The 22,292-nt window shown below is 41.3% G+C and overlaps 1 protein-coding gene across 1 annotated transcript in view; it reads right to left on the bottom strand.

The window, feature by feature from the left end:
- The window catches only part of MED13L (mediator complex subunit 13L), a 169,465-nt gene that overhangs the window by 132,112 nt on the left and 15,061 nt on the right, over window positions 1-22,292 (bottom strand). The window contains exon 2 of the mRNA XM_053993641.1: window positions 18,198-18,435. Within this exon, the coding sequence (XP_053849616.1) occupies window positions 18,198-18,435 (238 nt within the window). The remainder of the gene's footprint in view (window positions 1-18,197; window positions 18,436-22,292) is intronic.

Here is a 22,292-nt window from a genome sequence, read left to right as displayed (position 1 = left end):
AGAGATCTTCTACCAGATTCTTTTTTTATATCAAACACTGAAAGGGGGTGGGAAGGAGTAATTTCTAACCCAGTTTAGAACAACTCTAGTCCTCTCCATGATCATCAGCACTTCTTACATCCACTTTTAACATACACAAGGCTCCAGATATTCACTAAGAATTCAGGGTAAGTTTTATGTCCCGCTTGAAACAGGAAGGCTAATCCTGACTTCCCAGTTTTGCAGACACACAGGGATACAAATACACAACTGGTTATGCTTTGGCAGAACTTCTGTTTTGCAAAGCCCTTACTTGCGTAGTTTCTCATCTATTTTAGAAAACAGCAAATGAGTTTCTAAATTACTAGTAGCAAAACAAGAGAATTTGTAGCAAGCATTGCTTGAAATTTTTATTTTTAAGTGTGGTCGCTAATTTTAAAGTATCCCTGAGTTCTTTTGTGAGTCCTTTCTTGCACTCATACATGGCTACTGCTGAAATTATATTACATTGGCCAATAAATTTCAAGATATTTAAATTTTAAAGTTCAATTTAAAAAGAGAGGAGCTGGAAACTTCAAATCACATGTGAGCTGTTGAGGAGAGAAGGGTGTTGTGAGCTTTCTGTGTGTTGGGTCTTTACCTGGTTGTCAGAGGAGGTGAGTTCTGACCCACCTGTACTCATACACTAAATGAGCACTGATTGGCACAAGAGCTACTGCTGCCCACACATCCCCCCACCAAACCCAGGAAGCCAAAACTGCATTTCCTTCAGTTTATCAAATAGATTTTTTTGCTCCAAAATTCAAACAGTTTAATTAAAACTACTTCTGATGAGAAATGCATCAGCTTCACAACCTGATCCCATGAGCGGCTCCATTATAAGCTGCAAAATATCCTGATCTCAAAAGTCTTTTTCAACCTAAATGATTGTGTGACTCCATGAAACATATTTAAAATAAAGCTAGGTAGTATTCTGAAACAAAATCTCCCTTTCAATTATCTTCCAAAACATCTTAGAAACTGCAGTGGAAAGTCTCCTTTCACCAAATCACCAGATCCCCTTTCAACTACCCCAAGTTTCCGCTACTTTATACTCCCCCCTCTCATTCCTCCTAATAACAGTTACTAGAAATTTGCTTCAGGTTCATTTTAGAAGGAAATAATTAGATTTACAATTAACATTCCAAAGTATTTCTTGTGTAACATTTTCCCATTGCTAATCATTTACCCAGTGGCACAGGAATCCACACAGGGTGAGTGTGCAAGGACAAACAGCCAGGGGCTCTCAAAATGCAGCATTTAAAGTGAAAAAAGACCATGTTTTACAGGGAGAACGACAGTTTTCCAAATTCCTTTCAGACTGGCCTGTAATTTCCAAATCTTTCATTCCCAAACAAAACTGGCTGACTACTAATAAGTTTCCTTTTGATATTTTCTTCCCTTGATGTCTGCTTGGATTATCAGCAAAAAAAAAAGTTCCTTTTTTCCTTACTCAAGAAGTATTTGACTGCACAGCATCTCCCCAGAACAGACAGCAGGAGACTGACACTTACAGAAGTAAAAACACAAACCCCAACAAAACAAGCAAAGAAGAAAAGAAATACAATCACACACATCATTACTGAGCAAGGCTAATTGATAAAAATAATTATTTATGCTCAATTGCAGTGTAATTCTTCCTTCACCTCTCCTGCATTTCACAAGGTTTTCTTAGTAGGTTTAATCAAATTTTCCAGAATCTTGTTGGATATTTAAATAATGACATGCCCACTTAATTTGCACAAAAGAAAAGGGATGGATTAAAGTTTGCTTTGATTCATTGGTTAAGCATTAAGTAATTAGATTTGCCTTGTTGTTAAGGAGAGGATAAACACATTGCTCAGTTATGATCTAAACCCAAAGCTTCCCCTCTATGCTTTTTTCACCCTCCAGAAAGTTTCTTCCAAGTGGACGCTCAGAGATGACCTAAATGAAACAAGGGCCTGGAGGGACAGGGCAGGGGGAGCTGCTTCCCACTGCCAGTGGGCAGAGATAGATGGGATACTGGGGAGGAATTTTAAAGAGAGAAGTTAAATTAATGTGTTGTGCTCTTCTTCCAACACAGCCACAAATCTTCACACAGATAGAAACTATCATCCCTGACTCTAAACCAGCTCTCATAACTAAAAAAAAAAAAAAAAAAGGAACTTGGCTCCAAAATTATCTTTTTTCCATCCTGTTCTTACTATGTACTACCACACAAAACAAAACAAGAAAAAAAAAAAAAAAAAAAAGATGGTATCACCTCCTTGATTGCGTACACAGAGACCGCTGGAAAAAAGTAATTTATACACTGCAGGATCAAGTGAGGAATGGTGACACAGCCTAGAATTGAGAATACACCAATCACCCTGTAGAATAAAAAGAAAATTTGATGCTTATTATAAGTTAATGCCCACCAGATTGTTCACAAAATGCAGTGTCTAGAGACATCTTGTTCACAGCATTTACTATCTAAAAAAAACATAAAATAAATCTAAAAGCCTCATATCTCTCTCCTATAAATCCACTCCTAGGGCAGAGCTGTAAAGAACATTTGTACAGGGTTCGAGCTGGGGAAGGTTTCCACACTGACCCTGCTTTATACTTCCTGAAAATGTTTATTTAAGTTGCTATTTTCCATTGCTGTTGTGACTCCTGTCATTTGAAACACCACAGAAACAGCCACAAAGTGTCAGTACAAAGCCAGAAAAACAACAAGACAAAGCTCAGAAAGAACAAAGCCTGTTTTGAAATCTGAAGACACCTGTACAAATACTTTTTTTTTGAAGAAAAATAACCCAAAACTTTTTCAAGTGAAAAATAACCCCTCCGAAAACATATAAATTCAAGTGACACAGTCAAGATAAAAACAAGGAAGTTCAAATGCACTTCTACTGGATAATAAAAGAATTGGTTTGTTTGCTATCTACAGTGATTTTTCCTAAGAAAACATTCACCAGAAGACAAATATTTAATATTACTCAAAAGCAACAGTCCCTGTTTAAAGCTGTTCTGTAAGACCAACAACTCTGTTGAGCAGGCAGTGTTTATAACAAAAACGTGCTTTTTATATCAGACAGTTTGTGCTAACTCGGCAACATTTCCAGCTCAGTACACTCTGTACCGGCGGGGCTTGCCAGAAACTCGGCTCTCCACGAGCATTTTCCTATTTGTTAACTATTTCTTCCAAAAGAAAGGAACTAATCCCAGTGTTTTGAAACCCTCTTCCCAGCCATTTAACAAGGCGTTCATTTGCCTAACAAATACACAAGGAAGTACTAACATAAATAGAATAATAGCAAAATAATTTCTGCTATGTAAATCAGAGAATCCAGTGGTTTTGTTTTAAACCAGAACAACACAAAGCCAAGCATTACTACATTTCTTATAAGGCTAAATCAGAGAGGAATCCAAGAGGCACTAAAAGCTTCTTATCTTTTCCCAACTCTAGTCCAGATAACAGCCAAAAAAAGCCCCTTTACATCTGGATTCCGTAGTGCTCCTCGTTTTTTTATTTAATAAATATTGATGAAATGTTAAAATATTTATTAACTCAGAGAGAGAAGGGTGGTTGATGGTCTAGCATAATGGATGGGCCAGGAGCACAGGCAGCCCTTCACAGAACTACTGCTGTTCAGAGTGGAAAATCCATGGAATCAGAAGGATACGTGCATCCACAGTCAGAACCTACACACCTCCAGTGGCTACATCTCTTCAAACCTCAAAGCTATGCTGAAACACAGGGACTCTCAGCATTTAGGGGTGATTTACAGCTGTTTGGCAGCTGCCCCGACCCTGCAGAGGAGGAACTTGGCTACAGCTAGCTCAGCTCAGCCACACGAGCTGAACACGTTTGCTGTGCTTGCACACCAAGGTCAGGGTGCAACACATCCCTCACACACCCAGCCAGGGCATGTGACACAAATACCTGTTGTCACAACAAACGGCGTCTCCTCAGGGGAAGAAGCACCAGGGCCCTATGCCACCCATGCAATGGACCCACTGCAGATGAGTGACAAACCCAATTATCACACTGGTACTGAGGAACAATAAATGCTGGGCAATCATCAATTCTCATCGCTCTGCCCCTTCTGGTATGTACAAAATGAGTTATTTTGTCAGCAATGAAAATACTGACCTGTGAAAAACTGAATCCAGTTCCACAAAAATCTGATTCTGGGATTTTTATGGTTATGATGGCTGTGCCTGCCAGTTCCTTTGTGTCTCACCCTCTTGGACACTGCACAGCACAGCCAATTCTTTGCAAAGCTCCCATTAAATAAACTATCATTACATAAGCAGCCCCATTTTCACAGCACATATGGTTTTGAAAACTCCCTTTATCCACTGGGCAGCTGTGATGCTGAACAGAAGCTATAGCCAGAGTTATGGTACATGGCAGAAAGTTCTGTGAATCCCAAGTTTCTGTGTGTTTTTATTTGATTGCAAAATGTCAGATTTCTGACATATGATGGTGATTTACATCTGCAAATGCTCAACATGTCACAGTGACAGACTGGGGCCATGCTGACTGTGTGTTTTTTTAACACTGACAACAACCACAGCCAATAAAACTCTGGGAGTCTTTGTACTCCAAATGCATTCTGTATTCTTTTCTAAAGTATTTGTACAAAATATCTTCTTCCATTTTCCTCAAGCACTGTATATTCAAAGGCTTTAAAAAGTTACAGTTCATGGGATTTCAGGGTTGTATTTTCTTTTGTTCTTTTTCCTTTACATTTATTTATTTATAATCTCATCCCAGATGTGGCATCAAATGCACACAGCGGGATATCCTTAAGCATTACTTTGTAGAGTTCTTTGTGTCACCATCCAACATTCTTAATCACGTGAAGATTAGCAGAAAGACTTAGCTGGGAGTAGTGTGAGCAATGGGAGGGGCAACTGGGTATCTGCTGGTTTAAAACAGCTCCACACCAGCTAATTTCCAATTTCCCCAGCTCCCAGAACACGGAGACAAGGTGGAGCAATAACCAACCTTCCATTCACTATCTGCATTGCTGGCTTGTTCAGCACAGCACTTAAACCAGGGCTCCCACCTCCTCCATCCCACATCCTGGACACACATCCTGGATAACTTCAGAGCTTAGAGCGGGTGGCCAGAGGGGAAAAGCTGAACACAAAAGCTTTGGCTGAGGCAGCTCCCAGTTCCTGGTTCCAGTCAGATCTGCAGCTCCAGATCCCAAAGCAAGAGCAGCCACTGGTGTGGTTTGCAAACCACTGCAGATAGCCAGGTGAGGGAAGGTATAAGGATCTGAGAGTTCAGCATTCCCACAGAACTTGTCCACTGCACAAGGAAACCAGAACACCAACAGTTCCATGTGTAAGACAGGCAAACAAGGGGGCTGGACTGATTACTGGCCCCACAGGCATTGGAAAGTTGTAGATTTCCATCACAGGTCACTGTTCTTAAATCAAGACCACTTAACATGTGCAAAGTAACCACAGAAAGCTTCTAACAAGCTGTACAGGTGACAAGAAAAGTAATTTTTAGGATGAAGTAATTAATTCCTCATCCTAACAGGTTAATTTAAATTGATACCTGGGATTAAGTGGCAGTAAGTCCAAAAATGCAGAAACTGCATTGTTAAGTGTAATAGGGAAACTCCAGAAAAGAAGTGGATCTGCTGACAACACAACTTTAAGCCAAAAGAGGGATGACAAATTTTGCCTCTGACATATATGGACTAACAGGAAAGCAAATTAACAGCAGCCTGCTCTCACATGAAATTATGAGACAGCACAATAGTGTAAAAGTCATCTTGTATGCAGAGCTCTTAAAACTGAATTAATAGCGGACTATTGCATAGTTACTGCTGGTTATAATTTGGAATATATTAAAACCTTTACTTCCCCAGACCAATATTTAAAATAAACAAGAAGCAGTGAGCAGGCACAGCCACTTCATTAAAGTGATTACATAAACTCTCAAACCAAGACTTAATTTGAATTAATAGTAAAGATAAAATTGAATGCATAAACACGCCATGCAGAAAGAATGAAGTTCTGAAAAGAATTAAGTGGTTTGATGATATCGCATAGCAAACACCTGATGAATTCATTAAACACAAAGGCTTGCAGATGCCATGATACAGTGAGCAGTTCCTACTTGAAAAATCAGATGGATGTCAAACTTACAAAAAGCTAGTGAGTCTTAACAGCTGCAGGACACAGGCAGACGTTCTGCAAAGCGGCAGCAAAATTTGAGCCCAAGACTGATACAGCCAAAGTATCAATACCAGATATTATTAGTTTCAATGAAGTTAATCCAGTGTTTGGGAGAACAGCTTCTATTTCTGCTTGGAAGTGCCAGGGATTTTCTCCTTTAGAACTGCCCCGTAGCTGGGATCCACTTTCTCCCAGGCACGTTCCCAAGGGGAGACCCTCAGCTCATCAATTACATAAACTACTCTCTAGTCTTATTCACCTTAGCAGGGCAGCTAAATATATGCACCAAGACATAAAATCTGCAGAGCCATCAAAGCACTTCTGCTGGAACAGAAGAGCTGACAATTTATAGGCTCTTCAGTTGTGCCTGCTTTTATCAGGCTGGTTAGTTGAAAGAAAATGCACACATAATTACTTAATCCCATTAAAACAAAGACAAATGACAGCAGAGAACTCCCAAGCTCAGCAGTTTGAGCACAGGAAGATTCTGAACTCACATAGAAATGAATCACGGAGCCTTCTCTGTGGGCAGTTCCTTCCACAGCCCCTCTTATTTTGGCTACATCAGCATCACAGCTCTGATATGCTGGTATTCCTGCCAGCTCCAGAAAATGGCATCTTGGACAATGAAGAGCTTCCAGATTTCCCAATGTACCAGTAATCCAAGGTCTCTACTTTTTCAGTGAAGTGATTACATGACAATTAAACAAAGCAAGTAAACTCACAAGAAGCTACTAAAAAAAACTCAGTTGCTTCTTGCAGCATTTGGGGAGGACAAGCAGGAATCCCAAAGAGGCAGCAAGCGGCAATTTGGGGTTGGTGCTTAATTTTAACATTTTGAGTTTCAGAAACTTACAGGAAACTCCTGTTCAGTGACAAAATGTAAACTTAGTCAGTACCTGAAGAGGGAAAATGAAGCAAATCAACATTTTTCCAGGGAATTTATAACACAGGTTTATTGGCGTGTTTACTATGCAGGAATAAATAAATGTGTAAAATAATTGCAAGAACTCGTTGAAGAACTGAAAACTGAACTGATGTAAATTCATATTAAACTCAAAAGTCACTTATTTTTAAGGGAGTAATGATTTGTTTTTTTAATATATATTTAGCATACCTGTAAGCACCAGGATCTTTGTCTCTGCTGTTCCTACACAATAATCTGAGCCCTTGAATGTGAGCAGTGTCTCACCTCCAGGCTCAGCCATCCTACAGCAGCTGTCTGGGACAGGACAAGCAAACAGTGCTGAATGTAATGTTTGCTCACCAATTACCCTTTTGTGGGCTCACTGCGAACCTCCCAGGACAAGGCCAGGCAGAAATCCTTATCCCAAAAGGGGAGGGATTAGGAATTTCAGTACTAGAGTGCATTACTTTTGAGACTAAGCAGTACCAGTCTTGCAGGCAAAACATTTTTCTTCACACTTTCCAGGCCTTAACTGTGGTTTACAGCAAAATAAATAGTAATAAAATAATGCTTCCTGCAGTCTGGTTTAGTTTAGGAAAAAGGCAGAGAGGGACTGAGCCGTAATTCCACATACATCTGGGACAGGGGATATCTGTCTGGAAGTTTTCCACTTCCAAGGACAGCTTGTCCAGGTACAAAGGCTCTCTGGGGAGGTCTCTCAAGCACGCTGCTGTTTATTACTCTCAGCTTCACCTCACCTGCTTATTAGTTCCTGAATACACTATTTCCCAAATAACAGGAATAAACAAGTGGGAACTCCTCCATTTGGACTGCAAAACCCTGCTGGGTATAAATTCCATGGGTTTGTGCAGAGGACCAGAGGGCCTCACTGAAGCTGGAAGCACCAACACCAGCAGAGAAGCAGCAGCAATGATAGTGACACCACGACACCCCAGTTTTAGTTCATTTGTTTTAGTATGGTGCAGCAATGGAAATCTTACTTTGCTTTGTATAGAAAATCCAAATTAGACTCCCAACTCAGGGCTGTTAGGGATGGAAAGAGAATCCTCAAGTTACTTGTAAGTTATTCAAACTACAATGTTAGTACAAAATAAAAATAAAATGTTATCTTTCAATAAGCCAATTACACATTAAAGAAAATCTATAAAGCTTTTGTCAGGAACACAGATTCCTCTTGACCAGCAGCCAGTTAAAGTGGTAGAACTCTCAAGAATATCTCTGGAAAGGGCAGGATTTTCAGTTAAGCCCTTCACCATTCTATCCCAGCACAGTCCTACATCACCACCATCCCTTAATAAGAGCAGAGGACATCACTCAAATACAGAAGCCAAACTTGCTTTACAGCCACACTACTCATTACCATAATATCAGAAATCACATCCTTTTCATATAGAAGAGACAAAAAAAATGACAGGGCAGACAAACACCATACACTTCCTCTTCAGCTGCCTTTGAAAACAGATTCCAGGAAATTTTGTTGACATATGTAGCCAAGTATTGCATAGAATAAATTGTGTCAAACTCCAAAGGGGCCGAGAGATTTTCCTTCCAGCTCCCCAGAACCATAAACCCATCAGACTCCAAGCCCTGCTGCTCCCCTGTTGACACAATAACACTGTCCATACTTCCCATCTCTTTAGAGAGTTTAAAGAGTAAGTACGAAATTCTTAAAGCCATTCCAGTAACAAAAATCCTGTACAATGACCCTTTCGTCACCTATGACTGAAGTTTCCCTGGTGGGAAACGTGTTCTATTACTTGTGTTTCAGAAGCAACCAGAATGTCATGGAACAACTACAAAATAGAAATGTTTTATTGCAAATCTGATATTTATTTCCTGCTTAGAAACTGCCACACCTGCCACCTTCTGCTCTTCCTTCCAAGACCAAGTTTTTCAATATAAGCACTTTAATACAGTAAATTCACATTTCAATTTCTCAAGGAATTTGAGGTGCTACTTTTGCCTGGTTATTTGTACAATCCACCCATTAATTTGTTATAGAAATTTGAAGCATTTCAGTTTGACTATTCCAAAGCAATAAATGTCCCAGGATTTGGTGCAAATACTGGCAAACACTGTGCAGGAGGAGCAGAGAGATCAGGGCTGTGAAGGTTGAGCAGGAATGGCTGTTGGGACAGCCAGGGAACACCAGAGGTGGCTGGGCCCAGCCCAGCACTGGGCTCATGCCAAGGCAGAGTCAGGGCTGGGAAGAGGCAGAGGTAGCTCAGGGAGCTCCCAGGCCACAGAACAGGAACAGAAACTGAAACTGTGCTGGGCTCCCAGCAGCCCTGAGCTAAGGCAGCACAGGGACAGCTGCAGGGCACTGGTGGGACCAAAGCAGCACCGCAGCCTTTGCTGCTCTGAGCCAGGCTGAGCACCCACACCGGGGCTGCAGCTCCTGCTGGCTCTGCTCAGCTCCAAGGACACATTCAAGAGTGGTTTACATCAACATCAACAAGAAGGCAAAAGCACTTCAGCTGTGCCCACACTGCAGCATGCCTTTCCTCTGGCTTCTACCTTCACTTCAAACTACTGAGCATTTCAGTCTTGGAAAATCAATTTTACACAATTCTACTCAAACCTCTACTTATCATTATACAAGTGACTGCAACACATGGGTGCTTGGTTTGTTTGTTTGGGGTTTTTTTTACCAAGAGACTAATATTTAGCTAACAGCACAACTCCAGCCTTTTCCTTTTGAAACCCCCATTTCCCATGGGCAAAGAGCAAAGGTAAGAATCCACATATCCCATGTACTCAGTTGTTTTCCACTTGCTCCTCCTCTTCGTTCCACGCAGGAATATGGTTTTGTTTGCTTCTTTGGAAAGGCTATAGTCCAGTTTCAGGGCCCTGAGGTTTCAATGAACATCAGGAACAAACTTCACATTTCCAAAGCTGCCTCCCCACCATTTTCCTGGCTGATTGCTGACACCCTGAGCCATGGATCACATCTGGGAATTGCCACATGGACACACTGCCAGGTATCCAAGATACTTGTCCTAGAGATTACAGTCAAATCCCAGGATAAGTAAGTGCAGGTGTATAATGAAGCCCGCTTAAAATGAAACCAGTCTCAGGCTTGGGGTACAAGAATTCTGTAGAAAGATTTATGACCTTTAACAGGAACTTCATTATAAAGAAAGTGACTTTTATATAATGAAAACCATCCCTCTCTTAAGAGGAATGATGTGTTAACATCAGCAGAGCTGTGTTTCAGTGTTTTCTGTTTGCAGTCCAGCACCATCATTGTCACTTAAAGTTCATTAATTATTCTAAAAACGCCATTACCGAAATACAATTGTATGCAATTTTTAATAATTTTCTTCAGAAGGTGGCATTTCATCTACTTTTAAACTCTAAATTTTCCAGTAGAGCTTACCCTGTGTTCTTAGAATTACTCAATACATCAAAATACCAACATTAGTAATGAGCCCTATTAATGCAGATTTCACTTCAAGCTAACTTAGATTTACTTCACACAGTTAAGTGAGTTCATTTCACTGAAAAAGGAGATTCCCTAAAGGAAAAAACATCAACTACTGTGGCTGATATTGCCCAATACATTGCTGAAAAATAAATTCTACTGATTGGGTTTTTTTCATTTCCCCCCTCCCCGAGCAGCACTTTTAAAAATACAGTCTTTTAATGATTGTTTAATTTTCATATAACTAGAATATAAATCCTTTACACACTCCTTTGCTGCAGCTGCAACATAATGTCGCATTTTTCATGGAAAAAACCTAATTACGTGGTTCACCAAACTGCCTGTGGTAACACATCAATTTTATTTACATTCAAAATTTGGACTTGAGTTTGTTCTCAGCACTCCAGTTAATTCCAAGCCCATTTTACATAATAGTTCTCCTGGATTCATTAGGAACACCTCACTCTGCTGTTATTGGGAGGGATTCCCAGCTATTGGAACCCTGCTTTGGATTTTCAGCACTTTCCAGGCAGTTCCACTTCCACAGTTCTATCCCACTTTAAATATCCTGGATTTGCTCTAAGTCTGGCCTTGCTGAAACACTTCTGCCAAAGGACCATCAAATTTCCCTCCAGAAGGCAGCTGTTAATATTGCCTCTGGAATACCAACTCCTTTTCCCACAAAAACACCAGAGAAAAACAAGAACTATTGCGTGGCAAATAAAACCTAAAGGTTAATTACTCACAATTTCAACTATTTCAGTCGAATTGAGCTTATATTTGGAAAGCAGAAAGATTATGAGGAAGCACATGGAGTCAGTAGAGAATTTCTTGGCTTTGCCTTCCATCAGTATCTTTCCTCTAAACTGTTTTCAGAAGGTAATTTGTTGCAATCAACAGGAAAAATTCCCAGCCATGAACAAAATTAAGATGCTAATTCTTGAGTGATATAAATAAAATCAAAAAACAAAAAGCATGAAAAAGCATGAGGCTTTTTTACATATGGCCCTTTGATAGATTTCAGACTTTTTTATAACTTTTTAGCCCTAGACATTGCCAGCTGTAAGAAGAGGGAAAACACACTATGTGAGAATGACCCACGGAATACCCTGAGCTGGAAGGTACCCACAAGGATCAGTGAAGTCCATTTCTTGACTAGAATTGGTAATGAATTCACAAATGCCACATGTTCTCATTGGATCCTGCTCTCAACACTGATATTCCCTGCTCATGTGGAGACAAAACCACAGAAGGAAAGAGGAATTAAGGCAAAGGTAAGTGCAATCAGAATTCCAAACAGGACATCAGTTTTAATTTTTTTAAGACTCCCATAAACCAACTTTCAAGTAAAAGGAAAAGAAGTGGTGGGAAGAACATTTATTTTTAAAAGAAAGCAAAACAAATGAAGACATCTTACCCAGACACAATAAGGCTCTTGTCAACTTCATGTGTATAAAAGGAGTTGGCATTTTCCCATGAAGCAATTCCTTAATCCCAAATGATGGCATAATAACCTCATTTAATATGCCTGCTTAAAAGAAAGTTTATTTTGTCTAAGCTGAACTTCAACTGGCAATCACTGGACACCAATTACCAGTGTCAGATATAAGGGTCACAGAACAATTCTGCAGGCTGAGAAAGTAGGAATTCACTTTTCAATCCCATCTTCTTGCCAAAAGAATGGAAAAGTTGAACTTTGTTTTCATGTCTTTGGGAATAATCTATGCTAGGCAATTAAGAAAATGCAAATTACTTATCTTATTGAAAATAATCAAGCCAGAAACAGACTTTTCAGTAACTTAATATTCCAATAAAGTCTTCTATCACAGGAACCTACTTGTTAATTCCACTCTGCACTCAAGAACCGGCAATTAACCATTTTCAGATTTCACTTCAAATTATTAATAAGTGGTACTCAGCTGCTTGATATTCATTGCTGCTTTTTAAATGGAAAGCCTTCCAAAAGCCTTGCATTTCAGATCCTTTATTCCTTGTTCACTAACTGCTTTTCCACACCCTGGCTGCTCTCGTTCCTGGTACCACTGGGCATGACAAGAGTTCTGAGGTTTATGGAGTTACTCAGAGTGCATAGAATTGTTGTAATACACATCCCATGCTTTCACCAAAGCCCAGGGATCCCAGAAATAACCTTTGGGCAAATCCAAGGAAATCTCCAAGCCAGCTGTAATGCAATTCCAGCAGCAACTCCCTCCCTTCTTGCCTACTGCCATAATCTCATAGTAGAATGAAAAGACTGAGAAGCACTCTCATTTGAACACCCATTTCACAGCAAGGGGGCTCAGTCTTCATTTCACGCATTGCTTCACACACTTAAAATATGTTTGAATAGACAGGAACATCTTCTCATTCAATAATTAACGTATCTCACTACACAGAGCTTAGAAGATACTCTAATTCCTGACAGAGCTCCCAATTCCTCACAATTGCAGAAACAAGACAGTACCCTGAAAGAACCTTAAATAGGCTCAAATTAAAATGGAAAGTAGATATTTCACTACTTTATTGTCTTTTACATTAGTGCAACCAAAAATATCATTTTTTCCAAGCTTTCCATTATGTTTCTTTTAATCCCTACTAAATGCTGACAAGCACCAACTACTAAATATTTACAGGTTAAACATTTACTTAATTTAGAAGTCTTGCAGTCTAACTGACTGTTAAATGAAACTTTGAAATCTGGCAGTTCATAAGGGAGCATACAGAACCCGTCCTAGCAGGAATAAAAACAACTCAATTGAGATCTGGGGCAAGTTGTTCTCCTCAGGAAAGATCCTTAAAAACAGAGCTGACATGTTCTGCTTTCCTGTAGGTAAAAATCAGCCAATTTCAGGTAGAGAAACAATAGGACAAATAAATTTTGGGCACAGCCACATGGGTTAACGTGGGTGCCCTGCACACAGCTCTTCCTACAGGCAGCATTTTTCCCTCCTCACTTTTATCAGCACCAGGGGATTACGGCTGCGCCAGCCCGATATGCCAAGAATTCATAAACAGGAACGAGACGAAGCTTCAGGTTTTTCCTCTCATAGCTCAAATTTCAGCTACGTTTTTAAACTTACCAAGCTGCAAAGATCATGTACAATAATCTTTCAGGAAAGACTAATTCATTCATTATCATCTATTCTTCGTAAACATTTCCATCCAAATTCTTATATTCCACACAGCAGAAAGTGAAATAGTATCATTTTTCTGGGGAAGCAGCTCCAGAAATGAATGGATCGAGTGCAATATATAGATGAAAATCCCAAATACCTACCAGAATAAGTGAGTTCAGGCACACAAGGTACTAAGCTGATAGAAGGATCTACTTTTACCTAAAGAACTATCAAACACCCAGAATTTATTCATTTTCAAGCCCCTGTCTCACATCCTACCAGCCTTCCAGAGTCCACCTCCAGTGCTGTGCTTACAGTCACCAACCTGTATTCTCAGTAGTGGTACACATCACAATCCCTGCATTACCCCTGAGAATGCCAATATTCTGTACCACAAATGCAGCAAAGTGGAATATATCCATAAATCCAGTACAGAGATTATAAATTGATAGACAAAACTGTCAGAGAATTACAGAATATTCTGAGTTGAAAGGGACCCACAGGATCATCAAGTCCAACTCTTGAATTGGTGTAAAATGTCAGAGCAAAGTGCTCTTTGCAAAAGCAAAGAAGGGAACTGAGGAATAATTCTCCCTTCCCTATAATCTCTGTGGAACACACAGGGTCTAGGGTCTAGGGCAAGGGTGGGAGAAGAGACAAAACCCAAGAGTTGAGTCTAAATTCCCTGTGATGCTCCAGATGGTATTTGGTCACCAAATGCAAATGAGAGCTCTGCAACTTGCAAATCCACAACGTTGCTGTCAAAAACACTGCCAACAGTCAGACACTCCCTCCTCTCCTTCCACTTCTTCTGTTGGATGTACAAAAAAATGGATTTATGGGAAAAGGTACTGTGGTTGGAACAGTTGCCAAACCTCTCCAGGCAATATCATTAAATAGCATTTATCCTTCAGAAAACCAAACTTCAACAAACTTAAATCACACCCAACTTTTTCAGACTTACAGAATTACTCCAGTTTTTCCCCACTCACTGATACCACCCCAATCAGCTTTTTCCACCAAGGATTGAATAAAGATTTTCAACCTCTCATCCAGTTTTAAATGCCACCACAATAAAAACCAGAACACCACAGTCAAGGCTGGCAGGAAGAAGAAATGTAGGAAAATGTGCAAGAGACACCTCTGAAGTTCCCAGCTGCATGGTTAATCCAACCACTCCACTGATCTATAACTGCTCTGCAAATAATTGTTTTTACTTAATCTCCCGTGACAGCATTTAATTATCCACAGTTTTGGAAAGCTACTACATAAACAACTCTCCTCATACCTCCTGTTTACAACCACTAAGTTGTTTTCCCTATGACTATTTGAAATTCTTTTATTAATGGCAGATTTGTTGTTTACCAAATCTTCAGTGTTATAAAGATAAAGAGTTCATGAGCAAAAGTTTTTGAAGTGCTTCTGAAAGCAAAGCCTCATTTTGGACTTTTCCTCTGTTTACTGAAAACAGTAAATATCATACAGCACTATGGGAGTGACTCTCTTATCCAGAAAAAAACCCCAAAAATTATAATTTAGACTTGAATTAATAAAACATAGTATTTAAAAATTAAATTCTTAAAAATTTAGTTATCACTAAAATATTTCACTTTCAAAGCACAAATCCTAGGCAGGAAAAGAGAAATCCAAAACTTTATTCTTAATAAGAATTCATGATCTTACTAACAGGCATTATTCCCTATAGTCCCTATATCTCAGATGTCAAGGTTTTGGATAGACTCTAGTCTTCCTCTTGTGATTTGCAGCACCAGATTCCTGGGACTTGTGCTCCTGAAGATGTGAATACAGCACAACAAGAAAGTTCTGGCCTCTAGTCCTCTGGACTATGGAACTCTTAAGTCAAAGTGACAATCCAACCTGTAGGAACAGCATTTTAAGCCAAAGCAGCTCATTTCCTGAGCAGGTTATACCAGAAAAAGGCATCATGTTACCCTGGCCCAGCTGATAGGCAAGGAAAACTCTGCTTCAATAACTTTCCTATTTTCTGTTTGTATGCCCACATGGAAAAGCCCTTTATATGTTCAGGAAGCTAATTTCAACTATGAAATAGTTCAGTATTGTGGCCTATTTATACAATAAAAAGCAGAATGAACTTGTTCCTGTTGCCTTGTGGCTGCATGAAGCAGTGAACACAAACTGTGTCCTTTGTCCTGTCTCAAGGAATCAATGGACATAAATGCCTTGTTCTGGCAGAATTTGAGGCTCAATATTTTGTCAATACTGACGTTTGAACTCTAAAATGTACTGAACAGAGCCTAACAGCCCTATCAGCGGAAAATGTACAACACTTACACAATTTACATCACTTTGAACTATATCTGATAAGTCACTACAAGTGTTTCAATGTGCTTTTAATATAGAACAAGGAAATCTATCCTTGTAGGATTTACACACATGACAACAAACGAGTTTCAGATTGAATTCCACTTAAAAGTTCCAGCTCTGAAGGCTCCAGCCTGGATGCTGGAACACCTCAAGTGCTGTGTCCAGTTCTGAGCCCCTCATAACAAGAAGGACCTTGAGGGGCTGAAGCATGTCCAGGGAAGGGAACAGAGCTGGGGAAGGGTCTGCAGCCTCAGGAGCAGCTGAGGGAGCTGGAAAGGGGCTCAGCCTGGAGAAAAGGAGGCTCAGGAGGGACCTTCTGGCTCTGCACAACTCCTGACAGGAGGGGACAGGCAGGGGGGGTCAGGCTCTGCTCCCAGGGAACAGGGACAGAAGGAGAGGGAACGGCCTCAGGTGTGCCAGGGGAGGCTCAGAGTGGACACCAGGAGGATTTTCAGCATGGAAATGGTTAAATATTGGCTGGGGCTGCCTAGGGAGGTGGTGGAATCCCATCCCTGGAGGTGTCCAAGGAACACCTGGACATGGCACTCAGTGCTCTGGCTGGGGGATCCAGCACAGGTTGGACTCAATGACCTTGGAAGTCTTTTCCAAACTAAGTAATTCTGTGATTCCATACAATTTTGAACCAGGCAAACAATGTGTGACAGTGATGCTTTGCTATACTCTGCCCCATACTGCACCCAGCAGAAGCAGGTTCAGCTGTCCAGACATTTAAGGGGATTTCCATACCACCACCACCAGTGGAAGCAGCATTACATAGTTGTAACCAAGATGTCAGACATAAACAAGCACCATCAATTTTCAACAGAAACAGAAGCATCACCTGCAACTCCCCTCAAATAAAAAGACACTTAAGTCCCATCTACTGCATTTGAAATATTAAATAAACTATATTTCACTAAGAGAAAAACATATATTATTAAAGCTTTGCTGGGTAAGTAGAAATATTACCCATTCCCTCATTCAAAACAGGTGCCTCATAAAAAATGAATGTCAGTGGAATGGCTCAGCACAGCACTTGTGAGCCATCTCTTTAATTATACATGATCACAGGGCTACCTGCGTGGAACACGCCCCAAGGTGCTCAGGCCTCCATATCTGTGATTTTAGAGGCTCTGGTGCCAAATAAACAATCTGGCAGCCATTAAATCAGGAAGTTTGGAACAGTGCTTAGAACAGAATGAAAATAAATGAATATACCATAATCCAGGAGTAAACAGTGCAGGGTACAGGTGGGAGATAAGGGACAACTCAAGCACGCTTGATAAACAAAATATTCTGTGTACTTGAAACAAATTTTATCACCAAGTCACCAGAAGATCTAAAGGCCACAAGGATAAAAATATATTTCAAGAAACCAGCACCTGACCCTTATGATTGTCTTGGGTTTTTTTAACTACTGTTATTATTCCAGAACTGGTGAACTTCAGCTGTTTTCTTGCAAGACACAAGGTGAAAACGGAGGCAAAATTTATCAGCCTAATAATACATCTTTTAGTTCAGGCAAACTCAGACTTGTCATAGCAACAATACACCACTGAAAAGAAAATAATACTTACTGGATATACTCAAACACAAACAGGATCACAACAGACACAGTAGAAGTAACTTCTATCATGTTAAGGCTCCACATTCTGGTGACTCTGAGGACAATCTCAGTTGCATAAAGCCTATAATCACCAAGTTATCACTGTCACCTCTGACCTACCTGCCTCTTCCTGCCTCCTATTCCACTCACTTGCTGCAACTCGCCTTGGATCATGCTCAAATCCTGCAGCACGAGTAAGGAGCAAGTCCTGACCTCACATATTTACCTGGGCTGCCACGAAGCTCACCTGACTCTACAGGGGAGGTGATTTATTCCATCAGCTACTACCTTATGCCAGAGCTGGGGTATTATTATTATCATCATCCCTTGAACTAGAATTTACTCTACTTTCAGAGGTTCCACAAAAATCCAAGTCATGATGTTGACTACCGGTCTCCTGAGTTCAAGTTTCACTTTGCATTTTATCACGTGGCAAAGAAAGTCAAATTTACAAGTTTTTTTGTTTTCCTGTAGGTCTTAAAACATGAACTATGACAAAATCACATAAGGTAGCAAGTTAAAGCATTTTAAAAAATTCCTTTTTCACTGGAAAAAATGGAAGTAATTGAGAACCAAAGAGTGGCTTACTGTGCAGCTCGCGGTGGATGACATCGACCAGGTTGGGCTCGTCCCCCCACCAGAATATCCAGAGCTCCTTGCAGTCAGGTTTGACGTCCCGGCGCCACACACACAGCAGGTTGGCCTGCAGGCAGCGGATGAAGCTGAGCAGGATGGGATCATCCTGGGCTGGAGCTGAAATGATGGGCCCACAGTCCCCATGGCCTTCAAAGTTGTACCTACGCCATTTGATGCCTGTGAGTTCGGCCTATGGGGAACAAAAAGGAAGAAAAGAGTCATTGGATCACTTCATAATTTAGTTATAGTCATAGTTTGTTTCATCGGTTAATTCTTCAATTCAAGTTCAAAAATCCTCCTATTCATACATTTTCCTTTATTCCCCTTCAAGGAAAAGAATTTAGAACAGCACTGAATAAAACTGGCTTACCCCTGCATTTAGGTTTTCACCACAACCTGACTCACTTCTAGTCATTTCTATCCTATTCATTCCCAACAGTTTCATTCAATTTCTAGCCTTATTGTTATCTTATTGTCATCTTACAAGTTAGAAAGGAGAAAAACCAATCAGGGAGAGGGAATAAGATTCATTTCCTACAGGCTGCTTGGTGGCCACCTGAGTTTAGTGTCAACCCAAAAGCTGGCCACTTGGAAGTCACAAACAAAGTATCACAGTACTTAAGAAAACCAGTGACTTACTGGAAAAGCTGAAACAGTTTCACATTGTGACATTACAGGTTTACTAAATGGGTAAATTATTTTGTCCAAATGAACAAAGCAGAATATGGAAAGTTGCCATATACTGCCTCTCAACCAGACAGAATTCTTTTATTAAGCATCAAGGAAAAATGAAAATAATAGATTTGCTACCCAGACGTTTGGGAAAGTTTTTCTTTGGGCACTGAACAGCTTCCCCAGGGAATGGGCATGGCCCCAAGGCTGCCAGAGCTCTAGAAGTGTTTGAACAATGCTCTCAAGGATGCACAGGGTGGTTTTGTTGGGGTGTCCTGGGCAGGGGCCAGAAGTTGGATTCAATGATCCTGGTGGGTCACTTTCAACACGGGGTGTTCTGCGATTCTGAGATTTTCCTCCACTCCCAGTTTGCCCCATCCCTGTTGTAACCTTCCCCTTTCCCTCCACTCTCCAGCACAGGACAGGGAATACCCCCAGGACAGTCTGGCTGTTATGAAACACAATGGTGTGTATATACTCTGCTCACAGTGGGCTTGTACTCTACTCTCTACCTGTTACCACATTCCTGCTGCTGCTGTTCCCTCCACTGCTTCATTTCCAGTGCTCACACCTTCCCTTGGCTGCCCAGAAGCAGCCGGTGCTCAGCTCCCAAGGGTTCCTGCAGGAACAGCCAGCTGGTCTGCCACAAGGAGTGCAAACACTCCAGGGCAGCAGCTACACCTCTGACAAGAGAGAGAATTGCCAGGGACAGGGGAAAGACCCAGTGCTGGAAACACTGACTGCAGGAATGAATTTTTACTCCTAAAGAAAACCTAAGACTTGGGATCACGTATTCCTCCCATTGTCACCACCTGTGTAAGGACATTCAACTTCCCCTCCAAAACCCAAATTCCCCATCACACACGGAAGGATTTCCTTTTTCAAGTCCACAAATTAAGTCCATTTACAAGTTTAAACTCTAAAATGTACTTCTGTCCACCACAGTAGGTGAAAGGAGCCTGCCTGGTTCAATAGCTGGCTAGTGAACTGCTGAGGAGCTGAAGGTGATGCTCATCATACCAACAACAGAGCAAAAACCACAAGTATTTCTTGGATTTTGTAAATACATTCTCTGAAACAGCTTCACTTCATACCTGTATACTGCCTGGCATGGCAGGGCTCTGGCCCATGGCTACAGTTCCTGGGACTCTGCCTCAAGGACTATTTCCCAGAACACTGATTATCCAGATTGCCCATTTAACTGACCTCTGAAGAGGCCACACCAGGCACATGGCCACTCAGTACTGCACTGGGAAGGCAAAAAAAAAACTATGGAACACTGAACAGCAAGGAAATTGGGTTTATTGTTTGCAGGCCCCTAAACTACCAGGCATCTTTAGCTCCACAAGGCAGAAGGGACACTACTATCCTATATCCTGCCAGCAGGACACCAGTCCTGGATTGTCTCAGCTGGAGGCTCCCTACAGCCAGCACTCAGCTCTTGCTCTCATACAGAAATGCTGATCAGCCATTCAAAGGGTTGGGAACTATGGAAAAGGAAATGGGAAAAGGTAGTCCAGAGTGGCTGAGATACACAGCCATGTGCCACCTTCCTGGCATGACAAGGGCAGAGTAATGCAGGAAGAAGAGGCAAAATGCAAGGAGTAAAGTTATTTTTTCCATAGTAGGGTGCTGGAACACCTCATACACTAAATAACAGTCTAAGAAAAAGCACACCTCCAAAACATCTACATCTGTTCCACAAGCATCCCCAGCTGTAGCTTGGAAAAGGAATGGGCAGAGTTTCTGAAACAGGACAATGAACGTAACTACAAACCACAAAACACCAAGAATTAGTGCCAGCACAGGCAACCTGTGAAAAAATGATGTTAAATGTTTGTATCATAACCAGCTAAGAATATACCCTAAGTCACAAAGAGCATGGAACAGGAAGATGATGAAAACCAAAACCAAAAAACCCAACTGAACAAAGGACATTACTCAACAGCAGCACTTGCTTGATCCACACAGCAAAAGCCAGAGCTCAGCTGTTTCGAAGAGCAGAGAGGCTTCCTGCCAGCTCAGAGGTATCACCCCAACATCCCCCCCAGAGGAGGGATGAAACAGAGTCAAGGAAAGCACAGCGAAATCAGCAGAGCTGCACCAAATCTAATTCTGCGCTAACTTCTGGAGTCTGTAATTCCGTAGACTGTGAGGAATAATAAACTACTAACCTGGATCACACCAGTGCCTACCCACACACACAGAGACTCCCAAAAAAAAGGGAGAGACAAGTCCTGGGGCTTTGGACTCAGTAGCAGCATTAAAGGAGCTCTCACACATCGTTTCCCAGTTCAAGTTGCAGAATGTGGTTCAGCACATGTATTGGGGTATGTCTGTTTCTGTTTAAATTTTTAATAGGTAAGCATCAGTACTAATCCCTCAGAACTTCTGGATTGCGTCCTCATGTTAATTAAAACTGAATTCAAATAGAAATTTGAATCCAGAAGGGATACAAGAGCAGACTACACCCAAAACACTTACACACATTCTACACCTCTACTGATGTTCTGTGTAAAGTATTTAACACACTATAGGGAGAAGATCTGCATCCACATGGGGATTTATTTACATTAATTTCTTTAAACAAACCAACAGCCCTGGTTTGAAGAGGCCTCCATCTGTAGCAGCGTTTGCACAGACAAGACAAGCAGTGGACTGTGGTTCTGGGAACTGTTCTGAAGAGCCAAATGTGGTTTCATTTGTGCTTCACTGGCAGTGAGCACAGGCTGACCCAACACAGCTTCATCCTCCTCCTCCTCCACCCCAGACACGCATTTCCACGTCCCAGTCTGACACTGGATCTACTGGTCATGGAATCACTCGGTGAATGGGATCACTTTACAAGAGAAAGCAAGAGAAAGACAAACATTTCCAGGCTTAGCACCCTGATCTCCCATCCTGCAGCCAGGGAATCACTGAGCAGCCCCAGGAGAGGAGGGAGGGTGCAGTGGGATCTCCCCTGCCAGGGACAGCTCCAATCAGATAAAATACAACCTTCAGTGCACCCAGACTGCTGTTCATGTACTCCTCAACCAACACAAGCAAGCACTGGTGCCAGAGCAGGCTTGGACTGGGTGCCTTCCCTGCAGCACTCAGCTGCTGCTCAGACATTCACACTGAGCTGGGCTGACTCAAACCCAGAAGGGTTGGATTAAACGACTTTTTCCTCTACTCAGATCAGTCCCCACACCTGATTCATTAAACAGCCACAGAGATGCTTGTACCGGGAAGTCTGAGGACAGCAAAGCAGGTCAGGGAGGGCAGAGATGCTCTGATTAGTAAAACTGCTGGTTTGAAAGCAGCCTGAAACACCGAGACAGAAACCAAAATTGCCAACCTGAGGACAAAACTGCAAACATGCTGTTTAACTCA

Source organism: Vidua macroura, chromosome 18 (genome assembly GCF_024509145.1).
Source record: "Vidua macroura isolate BioBank_ID:100142 chromosome 18, ASM2450914v1, whole genome shotgun sequence".
In the NCBI taxonomy this organism is placed as follows: Eukaryota; Metazoa; Chordata; class Aves; order Passeriformes; family Viduidae; genus Vidua; species Vidua macroura.
Note: the sequence above shows the minus strand (reverse complement) of the source record. Positions and strands in the feature narration are given on the sequence as shown.